We start from the raw sequence: 20837 nt of genomic DNA, 5'->3' as shown, positions 1-20837 counted from the left end.
ACTTGGGAGACAGTGTTCTGAAGCCATTGAATCAGAAACGGGCTAGTCATTTTGGAAAGCTTCACAAATAATTATAAGTTTAGTCATGGTCTAAATCACTAGTTTAAAAAAAAAGTGCTCCAAAAATGTTTGACATTGAAGAGAGTAAATGTAAAATACTGTCTTCTCTTTTTGGCTGCATTGTGAGTCAAAAGTAAAATATTTTATTTTGCAAAATAAGATAAATATTTTATTTATTTTTAAATATGCCTGTGTAGTGTGTGGGCATGTGCTTAAGTACATGCCAGGGCCAGAGGCATTGGGTCTCCAGAGTTGAAACTTAGAGGAGGTTGTGAGCTGCTTGCCTGGCTTGGGCGCTGGGTCCTTTTCTGAGCTGTTGCTCTAGCCCCATAGGAGAGTCGTTTAGTTTTCTCCATACTACCTCTAGAACCTAGATCCAGAAAGTCCTGCTTTTGATCTCAAGGACAAGGGAGATATCTTGTCTTATATCCAGAAGAGCTGAGGATGAAGATTGTTTGGAAGTACTCTTTCCACTGTTGGGGCTCTTCCCTGAGATGTAAATCACACAGCTCACACAGCTGCTTTCAGGTAAAAAGATAGCCGTTTCTCCTGTGTTCACACAGCTGTGCAAATGTTACTACACCTTTAGGACATTTTCTTTACCCCAGGAAGAAACCCTATACCCAAGGCAGTGACTTCCTCTTCTCTACATGTGCGGCTGTAGTCTGCACTAGTCCCTGTCATGTAGCTTTGCCCATTCTCGATACTTCATGGAAGTGAAGTCTTGTCGTGTGTTGGCGTTTGTGATGGTAGCTTTTACTAAACACTGTGTTCTGAAAGTTCACAAGTAACGCGTTAGTACTTCCTGCTTTTTATGGCTGTATGCTGCTGCCCTCTTGTGTAGGTAACAGCTCATTTTGTTTACCATAGACTGTGGGCGGATGATGAGGTTGTAATAGTGTCGCTGTGAACAGGGTGTGTATGTTTCTGCTACAGCATATCTTCACTTAGGTCTATGCTGGGAAGGACACCGCTGGCACGGAGTACTCAGGGATCCTTCACCTCGTTTGAACTTCATGGTTAAAGAAATCTTCTCATCAAGTCAAAGAGTACCAGTACTCTTAAGTTCTGATAACATTGCATTGTAGAACAGAGGTCCAGTGTATGTCATTTGATATGGTGGTTTGCAGAAGGCACACTGCCCATCTAAAAGAAAGCACAGCTGTTCTCTGCTCTTTCCCCGAAGAGGTCTTTTGTTAAAGTTGGAATTTAAAGATTTTCACGTCTTTTTCTCAGTCCTTTACTGATTAGAGAGGAGTGAAATGGTTGGCCTCTTCATATCTATAAAGCAGTCATTGTAATCAGTTCATAACTATTGATTGCTTATTCTATGCCAGGTTCTGGGTGTCTAGGGATTTTTGTATACATTCTCTCCTTTCAGTTTCAAAGTTAACGGTCAGCAGTGACTACCATTTTACTACTGCTGGAGAAATGGATAATTGCTTCATCAGAGCAGCTGGGTAGTCCCATGGCTTTGGCACTGTTAGAGCTGTCTGCCCCACCACAGAGCAGCTGGCTAGTCCCATGGCTTTAGCACTGTTAGAGCTGTCTGCCCCACCAGTAGTTGTTGGTTCTCTTAGCCGATGTGTTATGCTGTGAACTTACTGATTTATTACCCATGAGAGAAAAATAAGGAATAATAGCAGTATACTTGGGTTTAAGTCAATTGGAGAAGCATAAAAGCTTAACCTGTATAAATGTTGAAAGAATGATGGGTTTAAAGGAGCTCTATTTAAAGGGAATTGAGCTCCATCCCGTATCCCAAGACACACACGTGTAGTATTCTTCCCCGCCCCAGTAGCTCGCTTGACCTTGACTTCCAGTAAAGTAAGTTGGAGGTGGGTGGGTACAATACCAGTTTTCAAGGGGTCTGCTGTTCTTGAGTGGAATGTTGTCTAGTGTAAGAGGGAACTCGTGTGCTACTGAAGTGAGTTTTATTATGTAAAAGAAAATGGCTAGGCGGGAGTTTAGAATGACTAATGAACGATCACAGAAATCATTTGCACAAGGTAGAGAGCGGTTTTCCCATGCTCTAAAACGCAAGCCTGCTTTTTAGGTGAAGCCTGAATTTTGGGTGAAGTTATAGAATATTTGGGTATAAGGTAATTCCTTGTTGAGGCAATTTTGTGTTATATATTGTATCAGTGAAAGTGAGAGAAACCCTGGTGTATTTTGCTTTAGGTACTTAGTTTAGTCCTGTTATATAATAACCTGCTTTTTTCATGTATTTTGATGTGATTTTCCACTCCTTCCCCAATTCCCCAGATAAACAGGGGTCACATGACAACAGAAGCCAAGAGAGCTGCAAAGATGGAAAAGAAGATGAAAATCTTGCTTGGTGGTTACCAGTCTCGTGCCATGGGGCTCATGAAACAGTTGAACGACTTATGGGACCAGATTGAGCAGGCTCACTTGGAGCTACGCACTTTTGAAGAACTCAAGAAACATGAAGACTCTGCAATTCCGCGCAGGCTAGAGGTAACACTTGTGTTGCCTAACTGCTCAGGAGAACTATGATGAGTCACCCAGTCCTTTCTTTCTCCTCCTTCTAGCAGGTTATCTCTGAGTTAGTACTGAAATGGGTTTCTGACTTTCTGATCTAGACTTGTCCGTGCTTAGATGGGTATCAAGCAAATGGTTGCCGCTCTGAAGACTTTTCTCATTCTCTTTTGTATTAAAGAATAGACTGTAAGAGAATATAAATCAATTTTGTGACTAGTTTACTTGAAACTTAGTGGCTTGCCTTTTATGTGGCTCTGGGAAGCAGCATCTTTTAGTTTGGTGATTGAAGATGCTGCACATGACAGAACATCAGATCCTTTAGCCTAACTGGGTTTAGATTGGTCTTCTTAGTGTGCTCTCTAGCGCTGCCCAGCGTCAGGGCAGTCAGGGCTTTTTGCAGTGTGTTGTGGGTATTGGGAAGACTGCAGAGGTTTTACAGGATGGTAAACACAGGACCAGAGCAAGGAGTGCCTGCAGTATTAGTTGCATAGCAAAGATACTGGCTGTTTGCCGCTCTGTACTGTGCATCGTTGCTGAGAACTGAGAGCCTGAGAGCTTACACAGCTGTTTGAAAGGTCAGCTGCCATAAGTAGACTTAGGTTTGAAGTAACTGGAATGATTTTCTTTCTTCAGTGTCTAAAAGAAGATGTGCAGCGGCAACAGGAACGAGAGAAAGAGCTGCAGCAGAGATACGCGGATTTGCTCATGGAGAAGGAGACTGTACAGGCAAAGTTCTGAAGCACAGTTGATGCTCTGCCACAGAAGAACTCGTTGTGGTTTCACACTCAGCAAGGCTGAAACTGACCTTTCTCTTCAGTGACAGAGTTACCCAGCACCTGTGGTTTCTCAGTTGTTTGTTTTGAATGATACTGATCTTGCGCGTTCCGTGTTACAAACTTGGACTCCAGGATAATGAGGGTTTAAATTATCCAGATGCTCATTCTTTGCCAGTGTCATATTTACAAAATTTCGTAGTTTAGGCCTTTAATTTAAAAAGCCTGACTTTAAATACTGCCTGTGAGTAAACCCTTGAATAAAAAGAACATGTGAAAAATTAAGTGTAGCTTTTTGTTTGAAGTAATTAGATACTTAGGGTGCCCACAGGCCTGCCACTGTGCTTACTGTACCACACTTAATGATCACCTCTGTGATGAGAGTGATGCCTGACTCAGTGTAAGGCCTTCGCAGGCAGTCCTTTGCACTCATTTCTCTACACTGGCAAGATGGGTAGACTTGTTAAAACCTAACATTATCTCCCTAGTATTTCCTTAGAGAAGTTTCTTTTCTTCTGGCTACTGACATGAAAACTTGTGGATTATAACTCAAAAGATTTGCGTTTTTTGACTTTTTATATTTTACATGAATTTTTAAAAATAGACATTTTAAAGATTCATTTAACAAGGCCATCAAACTTTGTATAGCTTTGCATTTAGCTTAATATACTTCCATACATTTGGAAATTTGAGGGTGGGTAGATGTAGCGAGACCTATAATAACTCCTATAAGGTGATTTAGTAGCAGAGTGTGGTGGTCCAGGCTTGTGACCACAGCACTTGGGAGGCTGAGGCTTCAAGGACAATAACAACAAAACTAACAGCCATACAACAGTGTAGGCCAACAGTGGGTTGGACTAGCAGAAATGTTTGCCTGACTATAGCCTATTAGGGACTAAAGGAAGGAGGAAGCATTCATTCATTCATTCATTCATTTATTCATTCATTCACTCACTCACCAGGTATTTGTCGAATAAATATCCTGTGCCAGAATCTTGGAGCTAGAGCAATGGATAAAATAGACTCTGTTTCTTATTTCTTGAGTATAACTCTTGAGGATGACAGATACCTTTTAGCTTTTTTTGTGACAAGGCCTATCTCTGTATCCCGGGCTGGTCTAGAACTTACAGTCCTGATTGGCTTGGAATGTGAAGTAATCCGTTCACCTCACCTCCTGAGTGCTGGGATTACAGGTGTGAGTTGCTGTATGACATACAATGAAAATTCAAATACATAGCAAGTGTCAGAGGTGCATGTTAGGTACAGCAGAGCTCTTGCTGTTGACATTAGTTAGGACATACTAAACATGCACAGGGAAAGAAGCGTCATGAATGTGATTCTGTGAGGAAGTTAAAGAGGGTGACATCAGTGTGGCTAAAGAGGTTGCTTTGAAGAGGTGTAACATGAGATAATACTTGGTTGCCATTTTAGAAAGCCAGGGCCTTGTCAGATAAAGGAAAGACCATCCTGTCAGGATAGATTGCCAGCCTCATGCTGCTACTTTGTGTTTGGGGGAGAAAGAAGAGGACAGTGTGGCTTCAGTGTCATGAGTGGCCTTAACACAAGGCCTAACCATATGGACCCATGTGGGAGGGAATTGGGCTTTATTTTAAATTGTGGAAGCCGCAAGTACTCTAAGCAGAGGAATGACAGGTCAGCTGTGGGTTTAGACTCATTGCTGTGGCCATATTGTAAAATGTCTCACCTGGATGGAGGTCAGGAAGCCAGTTCCCCTAGGTTTCGGAAAGTCTGTTGTTTTTCTGGGGCAAACACATGAGGGAATGTTGCATTGAACTAGACACAGGAGACAGGATGCTTTGCTAAAGCAAGGACATGTGATAAAAGGGTCTTTGCTAAGGACACTGTAATGGTCCACCTTACATTGCATAGTTGAGCTGCATTTGTCAGGACTCCATAGAGATACACACAGAAAAGCTTGTGGTGTACTGCAGTTTGTTGCCGCGTCCAAGGACTTGGGCTGATTGGATGCACGTGCTGAGGCAAAGCACGTGAAGGACACGTGATGTTTGGAGGGTATAAATAGGATGCCACGGAGTAATGGAGACAGAGCCTGGCCTGCTGGTACAGCTAGCTGGGCAACGACTGTAGGTCTCCGGTCTTTGCTGAAAGAGGCACAGCTGAGAACAACAACTGGTGTTCCTGTTGGTCCCTCCTGCTGACTCCAGCCAAGGCTGAGGCCTGGCTGTCTCTGCTAGGTCGTGTCACTGCTGTTTGTAACCTGACTACCAAACTGGACTGCTGGTATATCCATGAAGTGTGAGTAGATCGAGCTGCTAACCTGTGAACTGAACTGCTGATTTCCAGACAACACAGATAGGGGTTGCTCCAAAGAACCTTTCTAAACAGTTCCATTTCCCCCATATCCTTTCTTTTCCACTACTTCTGGAGGGTGGTGGGTTACAAGGGAGGTTAAAATGTTTAAGAACCATCATTAAAAATAGGAATGGAAAAAAATTAAAGTTAAAAGCTGCCTGGGTCAGAACATGGATGCAGACCCGTGGGTACCTTAATAGTGCAGAATGGACCGTAAGTCCCTATTTTTCTGGAATCTAGTCATGTAGCTTTCATTCCATTTCTGGTAAGTTCTCATGGGTTTTTAAGGAAATACTTGATAATATCTTTGTATAGTGATATTTTTAAAATTTCGTTGCATGTTTTGTTGGCTCAGATGTCTAGAACTGTTAAATGTTAACAACAGACAGTCTTATTCTATGTCTGGTTTTAATGGGGGATGTCTTCTGTGTTTTTAAGTTGGCTTTTTGACATAGACACTCTGTAGAAAGGTAGTCTTCCCTCAGCTCTGAGTTTTATAAAAGGTTGGATTAGGAAGGTTTTGGAGTCTGTTGGAGTCTCTTAAGAAGAGCTGCATTTTGGTTTATTGTGGCTTTGTTTTAAAATGCTTTTTTCATTCAATGTTACATCCCCCCCTTAACATTCAGAGTATGGGGTTCATTTTGTTTGAATGAAAGGCAGTGGTGAAGGCATTGGCTTTTCTCTGAATAGTGTGAGTATTCTGGCTATTTGCATGTGTGCAGTAACCTTGTTTCATAAGTACTGTTTCAAAATCTGGTTCAACAGTTAAGACTTATTTCTGTGTGGTAGCTTTAAAAATAGTTTGTTATTTAATTACTTGTGGGATTTTGCATTCTATAAAGAAAGTATGGCTTATGTAATTTTTGCTTTAGAATGTATTGAGAATTTTGGGACCTAGAATCTTTAAGAAAGTGTTCTGGGATGCTTTATTTCTTCAAAACCTTTTTCTTGTTTTTACATTATTGTACATGTATTTGTTTATCAGGTGTCTTGAAGCTTCAAAGTCTGTATATCCAGCAAGAAGTATTATGTCTTGAGGAGTTGTTCCCCAGTCATTATGTAGTTCTTTTGTAGCTGCTGACATTCTTTGTTCTGAGACCTTCAGTTATTTTATGGTTACCATTTGTGCAGTCCCTGAGTAGCACACCACAAAAGCCGCTCACTGTGCCACAAAAACTGTCAAAGCGGCACCAGGCACCTCCTCCCCAGCCTGTGGCCGCTACAGTACAAAGTCCTACAGGAGCTGACCCAAATGCCTGTCACAATGGCAGTATCACTACATCTCCTCAGCCTGCAGCTGTCTCAGGAACTGCCGGGAGCTGTCCACGAGGAGCTGCAAGGTGACCTTTCCTGCCTCAGTCTACAGCCTCAGTGAACACTGCGCCGGAGCTATCCCACAGGAGCTGTCATAGTGGCAGCATCCCCCTCCCCCAACAGCCCCACAGAGACAGTGCCTCAGCAAAAGCCAGCGACACCCAGGAAGGACTTCCCACCCTAACGTGTGGGCCGATGTGGGAAGGGGGCCAACAGTTTTTAAATTAACCTACCACATGACCATGAGCACCTGGTGTCCAGTGGAGTAGGGAGGTCAGCTGGGCGCTTTCTCTCTCTCTCTTTCAGCTAGCAGGCTTTCATCACAAGGGACTCATCCTGAGTCTTCATTTGGTAAAGCGAACGTTTGGGATTTTATTTTTATTTTATTTTATTTATTTATTTATTTATTAATTTATTTTTGAGACAGGATTTCTCTGTGTAGTCCTAGCTGTCCTGGAACTCACTCTGTAGACCAGGCTGGCCTCGAACTCAGAAATCCGCCTGCCTCTGCCTCCCAAGTGCTGGGATTAAAGGCGTGCGCCACCACCGCCCCAGTGGGATTTTATTTTTAAAACAAGTTGTTTTTTTTTTTTTTTCCAAAGAACAAACCCTAGTGATTTGTCTGCCTACAGGATACATACTTAAGCCAACTTCAACTTTTTATAAATAAAAATCTCCAAATGCTCACTTCAGGAGGGTCAAGCTCTCCACGTGCTGAGGTGGATCTGAGACTCAGTGTGGAGACCGGCACTTGCTCTGTGTGATTGATCTGATTGGCTTCTGCCTGTGGACTTCGAGGCCCTGCTCCAACCCCGCTAAGACTAGTGACTCCCAACTCCTCCTCGGTGTCTACCCATATGCTTGCAGGTATCCTTAGAGGCCAGAAGAGCATGTCATATCCTCTGGAATTATGGGTGTTTGTGATGTCAGATGTGAGTGCTGGAAACCAAATTCTGGTCCTCTGCAAGAGCAGCAGCTGTTTCTAACCACAGAGCCATACTGCCAGCCCTGGAGCCGGCATGTTAACATGAGTCCCCCCACAAGTGTGCAAATGCGAGCTACATATTAAAATTTGGGAAGTGTTCCTGGGCCTCACCTAGGAATCGCGGCATATGTAGAAAGGCAGTTTGGGCTTGTTTTGGTTGCTTTGCACTCTTGAGAGGTCTTGCTTACTATCCTGCTCTGTGGTGGCCTTCCTGCTCCTGCTCTGCCCTTTCTCCTGACACGCCTAGTAACAACTTGTCCATTCTTTAGAACAAGGAAAAAAGCCATTTGCAGATATGCCCTGCAGCTCCTGGGCAGATGTGATGAGTTACTCAAACCAACCTGATACTTATTTAATTCCCCTGCATCATCCACTCCAAAGCATTTTAAAAAGTCATTTCTGAAACCTTTGGATAGGCCATTTGTTGGTCTCCCCGGAGAGACTGTTAGTTATACCTGGAACAAGAAGGCTCTGTCGTTACAAATAATATTTGGCCTTGGAAAGCTCTAGATAAGCTGGGTGGAAGAGGACTGGGAGCAGGAGACGAGCTGTGTCCACGTCCCCATGATTGTGCTTTGACAAAGGAGCAAAGAGAGCCTGTGGGAAAGACAGGCCCAAGAAGCTGCTGGCTCTTTGGAAAATGTGCTCTCCGACACGGTAGCCGCTAGCCACATTCAGCTTAAAGGACATCTAAATTTATATAGAATCAAACATTCAGTTTCCCCAGTTACTCTAGCTGCCTCTCCACCATCACAGGAAGTTCTCCTGGGTTGTGCTACTCTGGGAAGTCATTTGGTAGCCACTTTCCTATTGTGACGGTACAGTTTAAAGCTAGAACAATGGAAAGCATGGAGGGATTTATTTCAGCTCATCGTCTAAGGTTTTATAGTCCGTAACTGTTGGCTCTGTTGCTTATCGGCCTATGGTGAGACGGAGTGTAATTGAGGCCTCAGAAGCAATGTGGTAGAAGGAGGGAGAGAAAAGGGACCAGGAAAAGACAAAATTCCCAAGGACATGTCCCCAGTTGCTTGCTTCTAGCGAGGCCCATTTCCCAAGATTTCTAGAACCTTCCTCAACTAGTACCCTTAATTTGGGGACCAAGCTTTCAATGTTATATTCATAGCAGGTTATGATACAGGCTACTGGATTGTGATGGTTTATTCTTGGATCAGAGTCACCCTGCCTATGCCCAGAGGGGCTCCTCACAGTCTGGGAAAGCTTCCCTTAACATAAGCAGGAATCCATGCCTCTTCATTCTGTGATGCTCTGAGGAGAGTTAATGAGGAGCAGCCCCTGCCTGCAGCCTCCACTGACTGACCGGAAGCTTGTGTGTGTGTACATGTATGTGTATATGCTTCTATGAATGTTTGTGTGTGTTCAAGTGCATGTGTGCATGCTTGTGTGCGTGCATGTGTGTATGCTGTGCATGTTTCTCTGTGTGTGTGTATATGCATGCTTCTGTGTATGTGTCTGTGTGTGTGTGTATGCTTATGTGTGTCAGGGTTAGGGTTAGGTGTGTGTGTGTGTGCACATGTGCTGATTCCTAGGGAGCAGAGCTGGTCTTATTATCTCCTTGAGCCCTTGAGCTACTGGATACTCAGCACCACACTTAGCTTCCCCTGGCTTGGTGTACAGGTGTGTGTAGAAACATGTCTGTATGTATGTGGAACTCAGAGGACAGCCTCAGTTGTCAATTCTTAGGAACTGTCCTGCTTGTTTCTTGAGACGGGGCCTCTTATTGGCCTCAGGCTCACAAAGTAGGTTAGCCCTAGGGAGCCACCTGTTTCCATCTTCCAGTGCTGGATGAGAAGCATACATCTCACATGTGAATTCAGGGGCTCAAACTCAGGTCTTACTGCTTGCAAAGCAAGCATTTTATCAATCGAGCTATCTCTCCTGTCCTGCCTCTTGGTGTCTTTATGACCAGACACTGCCACTGACCAGTAGGGTACTGGTGAACAAGTTATATGTGAGGTTTAGCAGATGAAAACCTTTAGGAATTCTCATCACTAAATACAATAGAACAGCAACTAAAATTACACAACAGCAAGCTAGTTCCCACCTGTTTCTGTGCTCATCTGATGATATGTGTTCCATGTCTTAGAGAATTCTGTTCAGGTGAACAGTATTAGACCATGAGGCAGAACAAGGTTCCTAGGGCCTTTGAGTTTTTTTTTTTTTTTTAATTTGCTTTGGAGTTGCATATAGACTGTTTTCCATAACAAGGTCATAGTTTGGTAGCTGTGCAAATGGTATTTTACTGTTTTTTTTATTTTTGAAATTATATTTAATATGTATGTGTACACACATGTGGTACACATATGAAAGTCAGAGGACAACTTGCAGGAGTCAGTTTTCATCTTCTACCTTCTGGGTTTTGGGGATCAAACTTATGCCATGGCTTGTCAGCAGACATCTTTATCTTCTGAGTCACCTTGCCTCCTCACTTTAAAATGATACCTTAAATATGAAGGTGTTTGCATACCTGTCTTAGTGTTACTAGCAGGCTGGGGAGGAAAGGGTTTATTTGGCTTACATGTTCACATCACTGTTTATCATCAAAGGAAGTCAGAACAGGAACTCAAACAAGCCCAGAACCTGGAGGTAGGAGCGGATGCAGAGGCCACGAAGAGTGCTGCTTACTGGCTTGCCCATCATGGCTTTCTCAGTCTGCTTTCTTATAGAACCCAGGACCACCTGGCCAGGGGATGGCACCACCCACAGTGGACTGGGCCCTTTTCTATCAATCAGATTAAGAAAATTATCAATTAAGAAACTGTCCTCTAGGCTTGCCTATTGCCCAGTCTTATGGAGGCATTTTCTTAATTGAGATTCCCTCCTCTCAGATGACTTTAGTTTGTATCAAGTTGACATAAAACCATGCTTATACAGCCTCTCATGTTACACGAAGAAGACGTCAGAAATGCCCATCAGATCTACAGTTGAGGGAGAGATCAGAAGAACTGCAGTTCAGATCAGCTCTGTCTGACATCACTAACTCAGTGTTGTATCTCTTTTGCTGTCACAGTGGGGACATGTAGGTTTCTGTTAGAGTACAGTGTCCTCTTTTGATAGCTAATCTTGGTTGTTGACATGGCCCCATCTGGAATCAACTGAAACCAGAAGCCATGGTGGGAACTTGTCGACCTTCCTTGTTCCTCAGTGCTTTTGAAACTGTTAGGGGTAAGCACACTGGTCTTGATTCCTCTACCGTTTCTTCAAACATACAGCCAGGATACAAATAACCACCTTACTGAATTGCAAAGGGTTGTTTCTGTACAGTGAAGACAGTCATAATCAGGGCAGCAGACTCTACCTAACCTTCCAACACAGGGTGTATTTGAAATGCTTGGTGGACATTCTTTGAGGAACTCCATAGCTAGGTATCAGTCTGTAGATGAACCAACAAGGGCAATCCACACAGTGCTGTTAGTGAAGGTAGGGAGGAGCCTAAATGTCTACGGTGCACACTCAGCAGCACCTACAGATGATGGAACACTGTGGTCCTCCACCCCAGGGCCTCCTCCAACTGCTGTGCTTTGTGCTTTCTTGCCAGGCCCTCTCCACTGTCTTTCCGGCCCTCATGTCCCTGGTCTACTCACAGCCACAGTGCTGCCTATCTAAAGAAAGATGTGTGAGCCAGGCACAGTGGCACACTTAGTTGGGAGACTGAGGCAGGAGGATTATCATGAGTTTGAGGCCATTCTGAATTATAGTGGGAGACCATAATCTCAAAAACCAAACCAAACAACAACAAAACCCCCAAATCCACAAATAACCTGTGGCTATAAATTCTAGCCCATGGGGCCCTTCTTTCTGTTGGCCACACCAAGGACACCACAAAGTCGTTTCGGAGAGGGCTTAGTTACATAGCTGGTCCCTGACACTTGCCACACATCTCCATTTGGGCAGTAACTTTTCAAAGTCATGTAGTCCTGGGAGATGTTCATGTCCCAAACTCCGAGGGAGGGGAATCTTCCAGGTTTGAAATTTGGCTCAAACCATAACAACAGAGTGACATCTAGAAAGAGGAAGAAATAGCTGGGCCCAGGGGTGATGGAGCATGCTGGAATTTTAGCACTCAGGAGGTAGAGGCAGGAGGATCAAGAATTTCCAGCTAGCCTGGCTACATAGCAAGACTCTATCACACTCAGCCACATTTTCTTTTTTTTTATTCATTATTTTTTATTGAATATTATATTTACAGTTCAGATTTTATCCCCTTACCCCATTCCCCCCACCACCCAGGAACCCCCATCCCATTCCCCCTCCTCCTGCCTCTATGAGGATGTTCCCCCACCTACCCACCAACTCCTACCTCCCCATACTCGAATTTCCCCCCACTCGGTGTTCAGCCTAATAACACCACACTTTTTTTTTTTTTTAAATTCAAATACTTACTTTCAACTGCTGTTATCTTGCCTTCTAAAGTCCTCTCTTTTTGTCTCTTTATCTTCCTATGTCACACCCTACACAAAAATAAATTCCAGTTGTTTTAAAGACTTAACATAAAAAACAAGTCCTGAAACCATTAGAAAAAAAATTAGCAAGCTATTTTTAAGATCACAGGCAGAGAGGTGTATTTAAAATAGGTCACCATTCCACATCCCTTGACCACAAAGGATGAGCCATCTGATTGATTTCATTTTCAGAATGGCAAAAGGCAGCATCTGAAAAATGAAAGGCAAATGGCCTAGTAGAAAAAAATATGAACAGGAAGTTTGCAGAGGAGCAAATCACAGTGGCTAAGACACATGAGGAGAGATGTCAGCCTTGTCAGTCACTGGGGAAAGAAAATTAAAACAAGTTGGGTGTGGTAATTCCAGCACTTGGAAGGCTGAAGCAGGAGGGTCATTATGGCTTAGAGAGGCAATAATGATTCCAAGACAGGCTAAAGAATGAACTGCGTCTCAAAAACAAACCAACCAGTCAACTAACCAACTAACCAACCAACAAGCCAGTCAATCAACCATCATCCATCTATCCATCCATCCATCCATCCATCCATCCATCCATCCATCCAACCAGCCAACCAACCAGCCAATCAGTAAGCCAGCTAACCAACCAACCAACCAACCAATCAACCAGATAATTAACAAACCAGCCAAACAAACAGCTAGCCATCCAACCAACTAACCAACCAACAAGCCAACCAATCAACTAATGAACCAACCAACCAGCCAGCTAACCAACTAGTCAATCAGCCAGTCAACCATTCAGCCATTTAGTCAGTCAGGCAACCAACCAACCAACCAACCAACCAACTAACCAACCAACCAGCCAAGCCAGTCAACCAACCAACTAACTAATCAACTAACCAGTCAACCAACCAAAAAGCCACCCAACCACCCAGTCAGCCAGCCAGCCAGCCAACAAACCAACCAACAAGCCAGTCAAACAACTAATCAATCAACTAACCAACCAGTCACACAACCAAAAAGCCAACCAGCCAACCACCCACCCACCTACCCACCCACCCAGTCAGGTAGCCAACCAACCAACCAGCCAGCCAGCCAGCCAACTAGCCAGCCAGCCAGCCAACCAGCCAGCCACCCAGCCAGCCACCCAGCCAGCCACCCAGCCAGATAGCCAGCCAGCCAACCAACTAACCAACCAACAAATCAGCCAATCAACTAAAAATCCAATTAACTGGCCAACTAGCAGTCAGTTAATCCTCCAGCCAGTTGGCTAGTCAGTCAGCCATTCAGCCATTTAACTAGCCAGGCAACCAACCAACCAACCAACCAACCAGCCACACACATACATACAAAAAGGCAAGACAACACTGAGATATAAGTGTAACAATACCACGTATCAATGAGGATAAAAGAGTAATGGTGGACATGTCCATGGCTGATGGGTGGAAGTCATTCACCGGAGTCCTGTGAAATGGGGGATGCTGGTATCTTATGGCTAACAACTCTGTTCCCATCTTTCCTCCCTAAAGCAACTCTTCAGCTTGTGTCTAGGAGAAGTGCTCGATGTTGGAAAGAGCCTGGGTGTTCATCAAGAGGGAAGATGAGTTAGATGTGGACGAGTCTCTGCAGCGATTAAAAGGCGCTGCAGAGAAAGAAGAGGATGCAGAGTGACACGGTTAGCAAGATAATTAAAAATCCTCACTTACAGGTGATTCTCGTTTATTGGATAGGAATTGTTCTTATATTTAACTGAAATAAAAATGAAATCACCCAGTTATTTTCTTTTTTTCCTCCTTTCCTCTGGCCTCTCCAAAGATGTCTTTATCTTCTCTATGTGCTTTTGTCTAGTTTCATGATCTATATGCAGACATACACAGACACACATATAGACACAGAACACACAGATACATATACAAACAGACACATACAGACATTTATCTATATATATGCACAGACATACACAGAAATACATAGAAACACAGACACATACATAGAAATCAGACACATACAAAAATACACACATATACATGCACACAGACATGTACACAGACACACACAGAAATACAGACACACAGACACTTATTTAAACACATATATACCCACAGTCACAGAGACACTCAAATACAGACATGAATACATATGTGAAAATTAAAGTCTACTGTATGTGAGAGAAAACTTGCACTATTTGTCTTTCTGAATCTGTGATACTTCACTCAAGAATAATTTCTACGGGGCTGGAGAGATGGCTCATCGGTTAAGAATGCTGGCTGCTCTTCTAGAGGTCCTAAGTTCAATTCCCAGCACCTACATGATGCCTCAAAATCATCTATAATGGGATCTGATGCTCCCTTCTGGTGTGTAGGCTTATATGCAGACAGAGTACTCATAAAATACATAAATTTAAAAAATCTATTGTAAAGAGAATAACTTTCAGTTTCTTCCATTTTCCTGCAGATGTCACGATTTCACTTTTCTTTATGGCTGGATAAAGTCCCATTATATGTTTCTTACATTTTTGGTTATGAGCCTAGCCTTCTCTCCAGCCCCCATTATGTGTTTATTTTGTTCATTGGCTGATGGGTATCTAGGCTGCTTCTGCCTCCTGCGTATTCAGGAACAGTATAGCAATATGGTAAGCCCCAAAGTCTAGTATGTAATTAACAATTAAAATATGTTCTCTTTTATCCTCCAAGTTACAGTACACACGGTTCATCAGACGAATCTTACTGCCTTGTCTGCTGTGTCTGATTCCAGTGAGGCTGCCTTGCAATGCTTTGTTTTGAATTTTAAAAATTCCTCAGAGAAAATATGGATTAGCCAAGTATTTTTGAAAGACTCAATTGTATGACATTTAATTAATCAATCAATTAATTTTTGAGATGGGGACTTGCTAGATAGCTTGCTTCATAATTCAGGCTGGCTTCAACTTCACAAGCCTTCTGCCTCAGCTTCCCAAGTTCTGGGTTCACTGTGCTGGGCTGTGCAGCATTTAGGGGGAAAACATAAACAACAAAAAGTCATCTAAGGCGTTGTCATGAACAACTTTAAAAAGTTTATTTACTTGTACTTACGTCATATGTGTGTGTGCCTACATGCGTTTATGCCATGAAGCCTGGGAGTGTTGGATCCCCTGGAACTGTAGTTACAGTGGTTGTGAGCTGACCTGTGGGTGCTGGGAACTGAACCCCAGGCCTCCTGTCTCTCCAGTCCCTCCTTTTCTTTTTAACCCCCCACCCCCCTGTTATATTCTGCTTTCGCCAATGCGTTGGGCTTCCTTACTTAACTTTCTCCTTTCATCCCTGTCAACAGCTCTACCAGCTTCACTCAAACAGCACGGCTTTCTCTCTTTCTCTTTTCCATCTTCCTCCTGTGGACTAAGAACCCCAAGAGGAACCTGAATCTCCCAAGTCCCTCTGGTGGAACTCCCCAGAATTTCCGATAACAAGTTTCCAGCAGGAAGCAGGGGTCCTGTCTCCACAACTACTGTGTGTCAGGAGTTTGCATAGATCACCTTTCCCAAGCACCCAGCAGATTCTGTTTCTCTGTGTAGACCAAGAGGTGGTGGGTTGGGCTTTGTGAAGGTGCAGACCCTGGGGCAAGTTCCCAGAAGCTGGAGGGTCTGTCTGACAAGGCTGGGTTTGAATGTACTAGGGCCCTACTCCAGGCAAGCACCTCTTCCTGCCTGGGGGTTGGCCCTGGCTCTGGAGCCCACCCGGGAGCCAGCCTACTGGCCCTGGCTGCCCGTGGTTGGTGGAGGAAGGGCTCGCTGGTCCCACTGCCTTTCTGTGGCTTGAACAGGAAAGAGACAAAGGTTCCATTTTAGGGCTGAGGAAAAGCATTTGAGGTATTTCCATGGGAAGTGGCAGCCAACAAAAGCTGTGCTGGGTGGTGTTCCAGTTAATTGCAGGAAGGCAGGCAGGCCTCTAGGATATTACCTTTCTCGACTGGAAAGTGTTTCTTTGAAAAAACGTTTTGGTTTAGCCTAGGCCTCCTAAGTTTTAGCAGATCTGCTAGTTCCTAACTATGAAGAGAGTCACCAAGTTGGTCCTCAGGGGCTGGGAGGGAGGGAGGTGGAGGCAGCATAGGGCTTGAACAAACCACCCAGACGACAGGTCTCTGCTAAATGATGGCTGCAAAACACTGGATTAGATTTCTCAGCCCATGGAAAAGTCCTAAAGGGGGCTGTTCCCCGGAGGCCTGCCTCCCCCAAATGGAAACAGAACCTGCACCACTGAAGGAAACCTCTCCTGCCCCTGCGATTGGGAAAGGGCAGGAAATGAAGCCAGAGCTCTTCTTAAACTGTTTCGTTTCCCTTTTTAATAATGAAAAAAAAAGAAAAAAAAGCATTTACAAAGTTATGAATACCAGGGTGTTGGGCTCGACACGTTGCTTTCCCGGGTGACTTACAGAATGTCTGCTATTCGATGCTCTGGTGGGTGGGATACATGAGACCAGCACCCCAGGGGAAACTTACCTGACTTACACTTCAGGTTCTTCTGCCCAGGAGGGGACCAGTTTGCTGTGATTACAAGCCCTGACTATGTCTTCTATACCTGCATGAGGTGTGTGTGTGTGTGTGTGTGTGTGTGTGTGTTTACATGCATGTGGTGAAGACTAGAGGTCACATCAGGTATCTTCTATTGCTCTTACTGTTTCAAGGCAAGGTCTCTCACTGAACCAGGTGCTGGATTCAGCTAGATTGGGGAGTAGGGGTACTCCCAATCGTTGCCCTAGCGATCTGCCTCCCCACCTCCCCAGTGAGGGGCTCACGTGTCCACGGTGTGCTCAGCTTTTTAACATAGGTTCTGGAGACTGAACTCAGGTCCTTATGCTTGCTCAAATCGTCTCGTCTGTGCCCTTAGTTTTTTATGCTGTGGATGGAACCTAAGCCTTCTACTTGCTAGGCAAGTGCTTAGTCAGTTAGCTATATCACTGGTTCTGAGGCAGGGCTTCTCCAAGGAGGTGAGAACAAGCATTCAGACCACCGAACACCACATGAGGGCTCTTCCCACAGAGCTGCTCCCTAAACAGAACACTCCTGTTGGTGCGAGTAGATTTCCATCTGGATGTTAGACATGTGGACACAGAAGTCTATGAATAAAAACCTAGTGACATCCCCTTCTCCCGGCATCCCAGGATCCTCTACCTCCAAAGTGAACACTCAGAGCTGAGCACCTTGAGATCTGCCCTGAGAATCAAATCCCCACTGCCTGGGATGCCCCAGTTCCTGCTCCTCCTCCTGTGCCCCAAGGCTGGCTTCCTTGCTGCTTGGCCCATGTGGGTGGAAAATGTCACTAGGGCATTCACTCCTCTTCCTGGCTCCTTCTGCTGGACCAGCTGCTAGCCATGGCCCTCTGCTGAGGTCTCTTCCTGTTAATGACCCTCCTACACAGCCCTCTTCCCTTTCCCCTTCAGGGCTAGAGATGGCCAGGGGCTCTGGGTACTTTGCCTTCCCTGGCTGGCTTCCTTCACTTCTGTCTTATGAAGAAACAATTTATTAAACTCTCCTTAAGACATCCCAGAGTTTTCAGGTCTTGGACTATGAAGAACATATTATTTTGTAAAACAAAAATGGTGTTAGTATATCTATATAAAATATCTATCTATCTATCATCTTAAAAATCATTTATATATTTATCATCTATCATCTTCTCTATCATCTATCATCCTACCTATCATTTTATCTATCAATCTATCTATCATTTATCAATCATCTATCTATCTATCTATCAATCAATCATTTATCAATCATCTATCATCTATCTATCTATTTATCATCTAGCCTTGCTGTGAGCCCCTGTGTGCCCTTCACTCTCCTAACCTCACTTCCGGTCTGCCCTGCACAGCTGCACACCTGTGTAGTGACTGGCCGTGGGAACTGACAGCCACAGGCGGTGAGGAACCTCACTACAGAGTGGGCCCTGCTGTGAGACTGTAGCATGGACAGCCGTCTTCCAGGGAGGCAGCCGATGTCCTCCAGACACATCCCATCATGTCTACGAGCTGCGAAACTACTGGCTTATGGAGGGAGAAAAACCACCATCTGACTGAAGCAGAGAAAAATCACAGTTTGAAGAGAGCCTTTGCATGATGTTTTGTGAGATCCGTTCTTGGGTCTCTGCGTGATCCCTGGGGAAAAAAAAACACTAAGAAGGCTCTCATTAGTCTGGAGCAGTGGCCACATGCCCCTGCCTCTCTGGGGGTACAGAGACATAGCTGCCCAGTGGTCCCCTCAGATCCCTCAAGGCTTCCACGATTATAGCCAGCAGGGGTCGCTGCTGCCCAACACACGGTGTTCAGGCCGCGGGGACCATGGGGCCCAGAAGGCAGGCCACTCCAAATATCTTGGGAGATTTTCCTTTCCAGCAGATTAGAAACCTGCCCACTCTGCACTTCTGTCTAAGAGAATGAGTGAGCCCCATTTCTTCTTCTCCCCAAGACCCCATGGAAGTCTGTGGGGCTGCATCCTCACACAGCATGTGCAGCTGTGAGGTCTCCCAGCGTCCTGTCTGCCAGGCCAAGTGGTCTGGGCATCAACTACTTTCAGACCCTCTCCTGTACGTTAGGCTGTGGTAGCATCCCCAGCCATGCTGTTCAGGAGAAACTGGGGGGTGGAGATGTCAGATAGTCGCTAAGAAAGTTGTCTAACAGAGATAGGGAAGGAAAGAGCAGACTTTTGGATCCAGGACACTGTGTGTACTTGGACTGACAGCACCGAAGTCTAAAATGAAGACTCACCAGGCCCTGCGCTCTATTATATTACCCTTAGGCACTTGGTGAGCTGCCTAAACTGGGTGCTGTGTCCCAGCCTGTTGACACACATGTCACTCCAGCTTGTTCTCTGACAGATTCCTCAGTAAGTCACCTCAATCAGGACGAGTGCCACATTTATTAAGATGGATGGTCAAAGTGCCAGTTCTTCTCCTGTGTCCATGTGCTCTGGGCATGGCCACTGTTGCTTTCATAGGTGAGAATGACATCTTTAAAGAAAAATGTCCTCTCGGAATGGGCACGGCTTTTACGTCACAGCTCTGCAAAGGAGCCCTGCTTGCCCTGACCCCCTTAGTTTGACACATGTATGCAGTCCACAAACTACACAATGGCACAGGGCATTCCTTGTGGACAGTTGCCTGTTTCTATAAAGGGGACATAACCTTTGGGAGAGGATTGGTCAGAAAGGAGGGTGAGCTGGAGAGATGTTTCAAATTTGGAGATATCTCCCTAGCTGGTCCCTCTGGACCACCTGGGAGCACCCAGAGATGTTACTCAGGACAGCAAGGGCAAGAAAAGGCCAGGGGGGAAGGAATATACACATCCATGCACAGGTGTATCCAACCCTTGAGGCGGATGGAGTAGGAAGAACAGTGCAGACTACAGGGGAGAGGCCGGGCTTTGTGCTTCAGGCCCAGGCCAGAAGGAGCCAGGACACCCAGAGGTCGGTGGGGGAGGGGTAAGAGGGGGAGAAGGAGGGGGAAGAAGTCACCCCGCACTTTGCTGTCCCAACAAGAGCAAAGTAGCTGAGGATGCCAGGTGAGGAGGCAACTCCTTCTTCTCGCGGGCTTTCCTGGAGGTTTATTCCCACGCCACACCAATGATCTTTCTGGAAATTTCCATCAGCTGTTCTGAGCTGTCTTCTGCCTGTTGTTCCAGCTCGTGGGAACTAAAGAGAAAGTCACAGCTCCTCCATGCATGTGCTGAGAGGACTCCTTGGGACAGAGGGTTCTGCACAAAAAGGCTTGGAAGGGGCAAGCACTTCAATGGATGAGGGTAGCCTGGGAGACTGTGGGCCTTACACAGAGTGTTTATAGCTCTGTTATGTGTTCATATTGTGTGGGGGCCAAGCTTTCCATCCCTCCTCAGCCCCCCTCCCCCATACAGGAGGGCACAGCAACCCCCAGCCAGGGACTTTGGGTGTAGATCACTGGCCTTCTTCTACCTAATGGGTGTTGTCTTTTCAAAGGCCAAATTCTGTTTCTTACCCATGTGCCCGGGTGGGGTGGGGACCTTGGCTTGACTGAGGACCGAAGAGTCTGCTTTCTTTTCCTCTCAGGTTCCTGATCCTCTCAGAAGGTGCAGGGAAGGCTGAGAAGGGCTGACCAGGTGGGTATGGGGGGGGGGCAGCGTGAATCCTGTCCTGGGAGGTCACCCTGCACTGGGCTATCCCAACAAGAGCTTGAACCGAACCAAACCATGACCCCAAATTGGAAAACACTGCTCCAATTCACCACCCCCATCTGAACCCAGATATTATTACTTTTTGACCACACTTCGAATCCCATGGATATTTTCTCTTAAATGCCTACCAAACCAGTTTGAACTGGACACAAACATATGTGTTTTCTAAAACCGGTGGACCTGAACTTGAAAATAATCTCCCATCTGAGGTGATGTGAGATGTTCTGGACTTGGGTTGTCCTGGTCATAGCAGTCGTAAAGCCCCCTTTATGGCCC

At 45.2% G+C, this 20837-nt stretch overlaps 1 protein-coding gene across 1 annotated transcript in view; it reads left to right on the top strand.

Annotated features, from left to right (window-relative positions):
* The window catches only part of Cdc5l (cell division cycle 5 like), a 42517-nt gene extending 38897 nt beyond the window's left edge, over positions 1-3620 (top strand). Inside the window, exons 15-16 of the mRNA XM_034521612.1 lie at positions 2326-2538; positions 3196-3620. Of these exons, the coding sequence (XP_034377503.1) occupies positions 2326-2538; positions 3196-3300 (318 nt within the window). The 3' untranslated portion in view covers positions 3301-3620. The remainder of the gene's footprint in view (positions 1-2325; positions 2539-3195) is intronic.
* The last annotated feature ends 17217 nt before the right edge of the window (positions 3621-20837 follow it).

Source organism: Arvicanthis niloticus, chromosome 17 (genome assembly GCF_011762505.2).
Source record: "Arvicanthis niloticus isolate mArvNil1 chromosome 17, mArvNil1.pat.X, whole genome shotgun sequence".
Classification (NCBI taxonomy): Eukaryota; Metazoa; Chordata; class Mammalia; order Rodentia; family Muridae; genus Arvicanthis; species Arvicanthis niloticus.
This window is presented reverse-complemented; position numbering and strand designations above follow the sequence as displayed.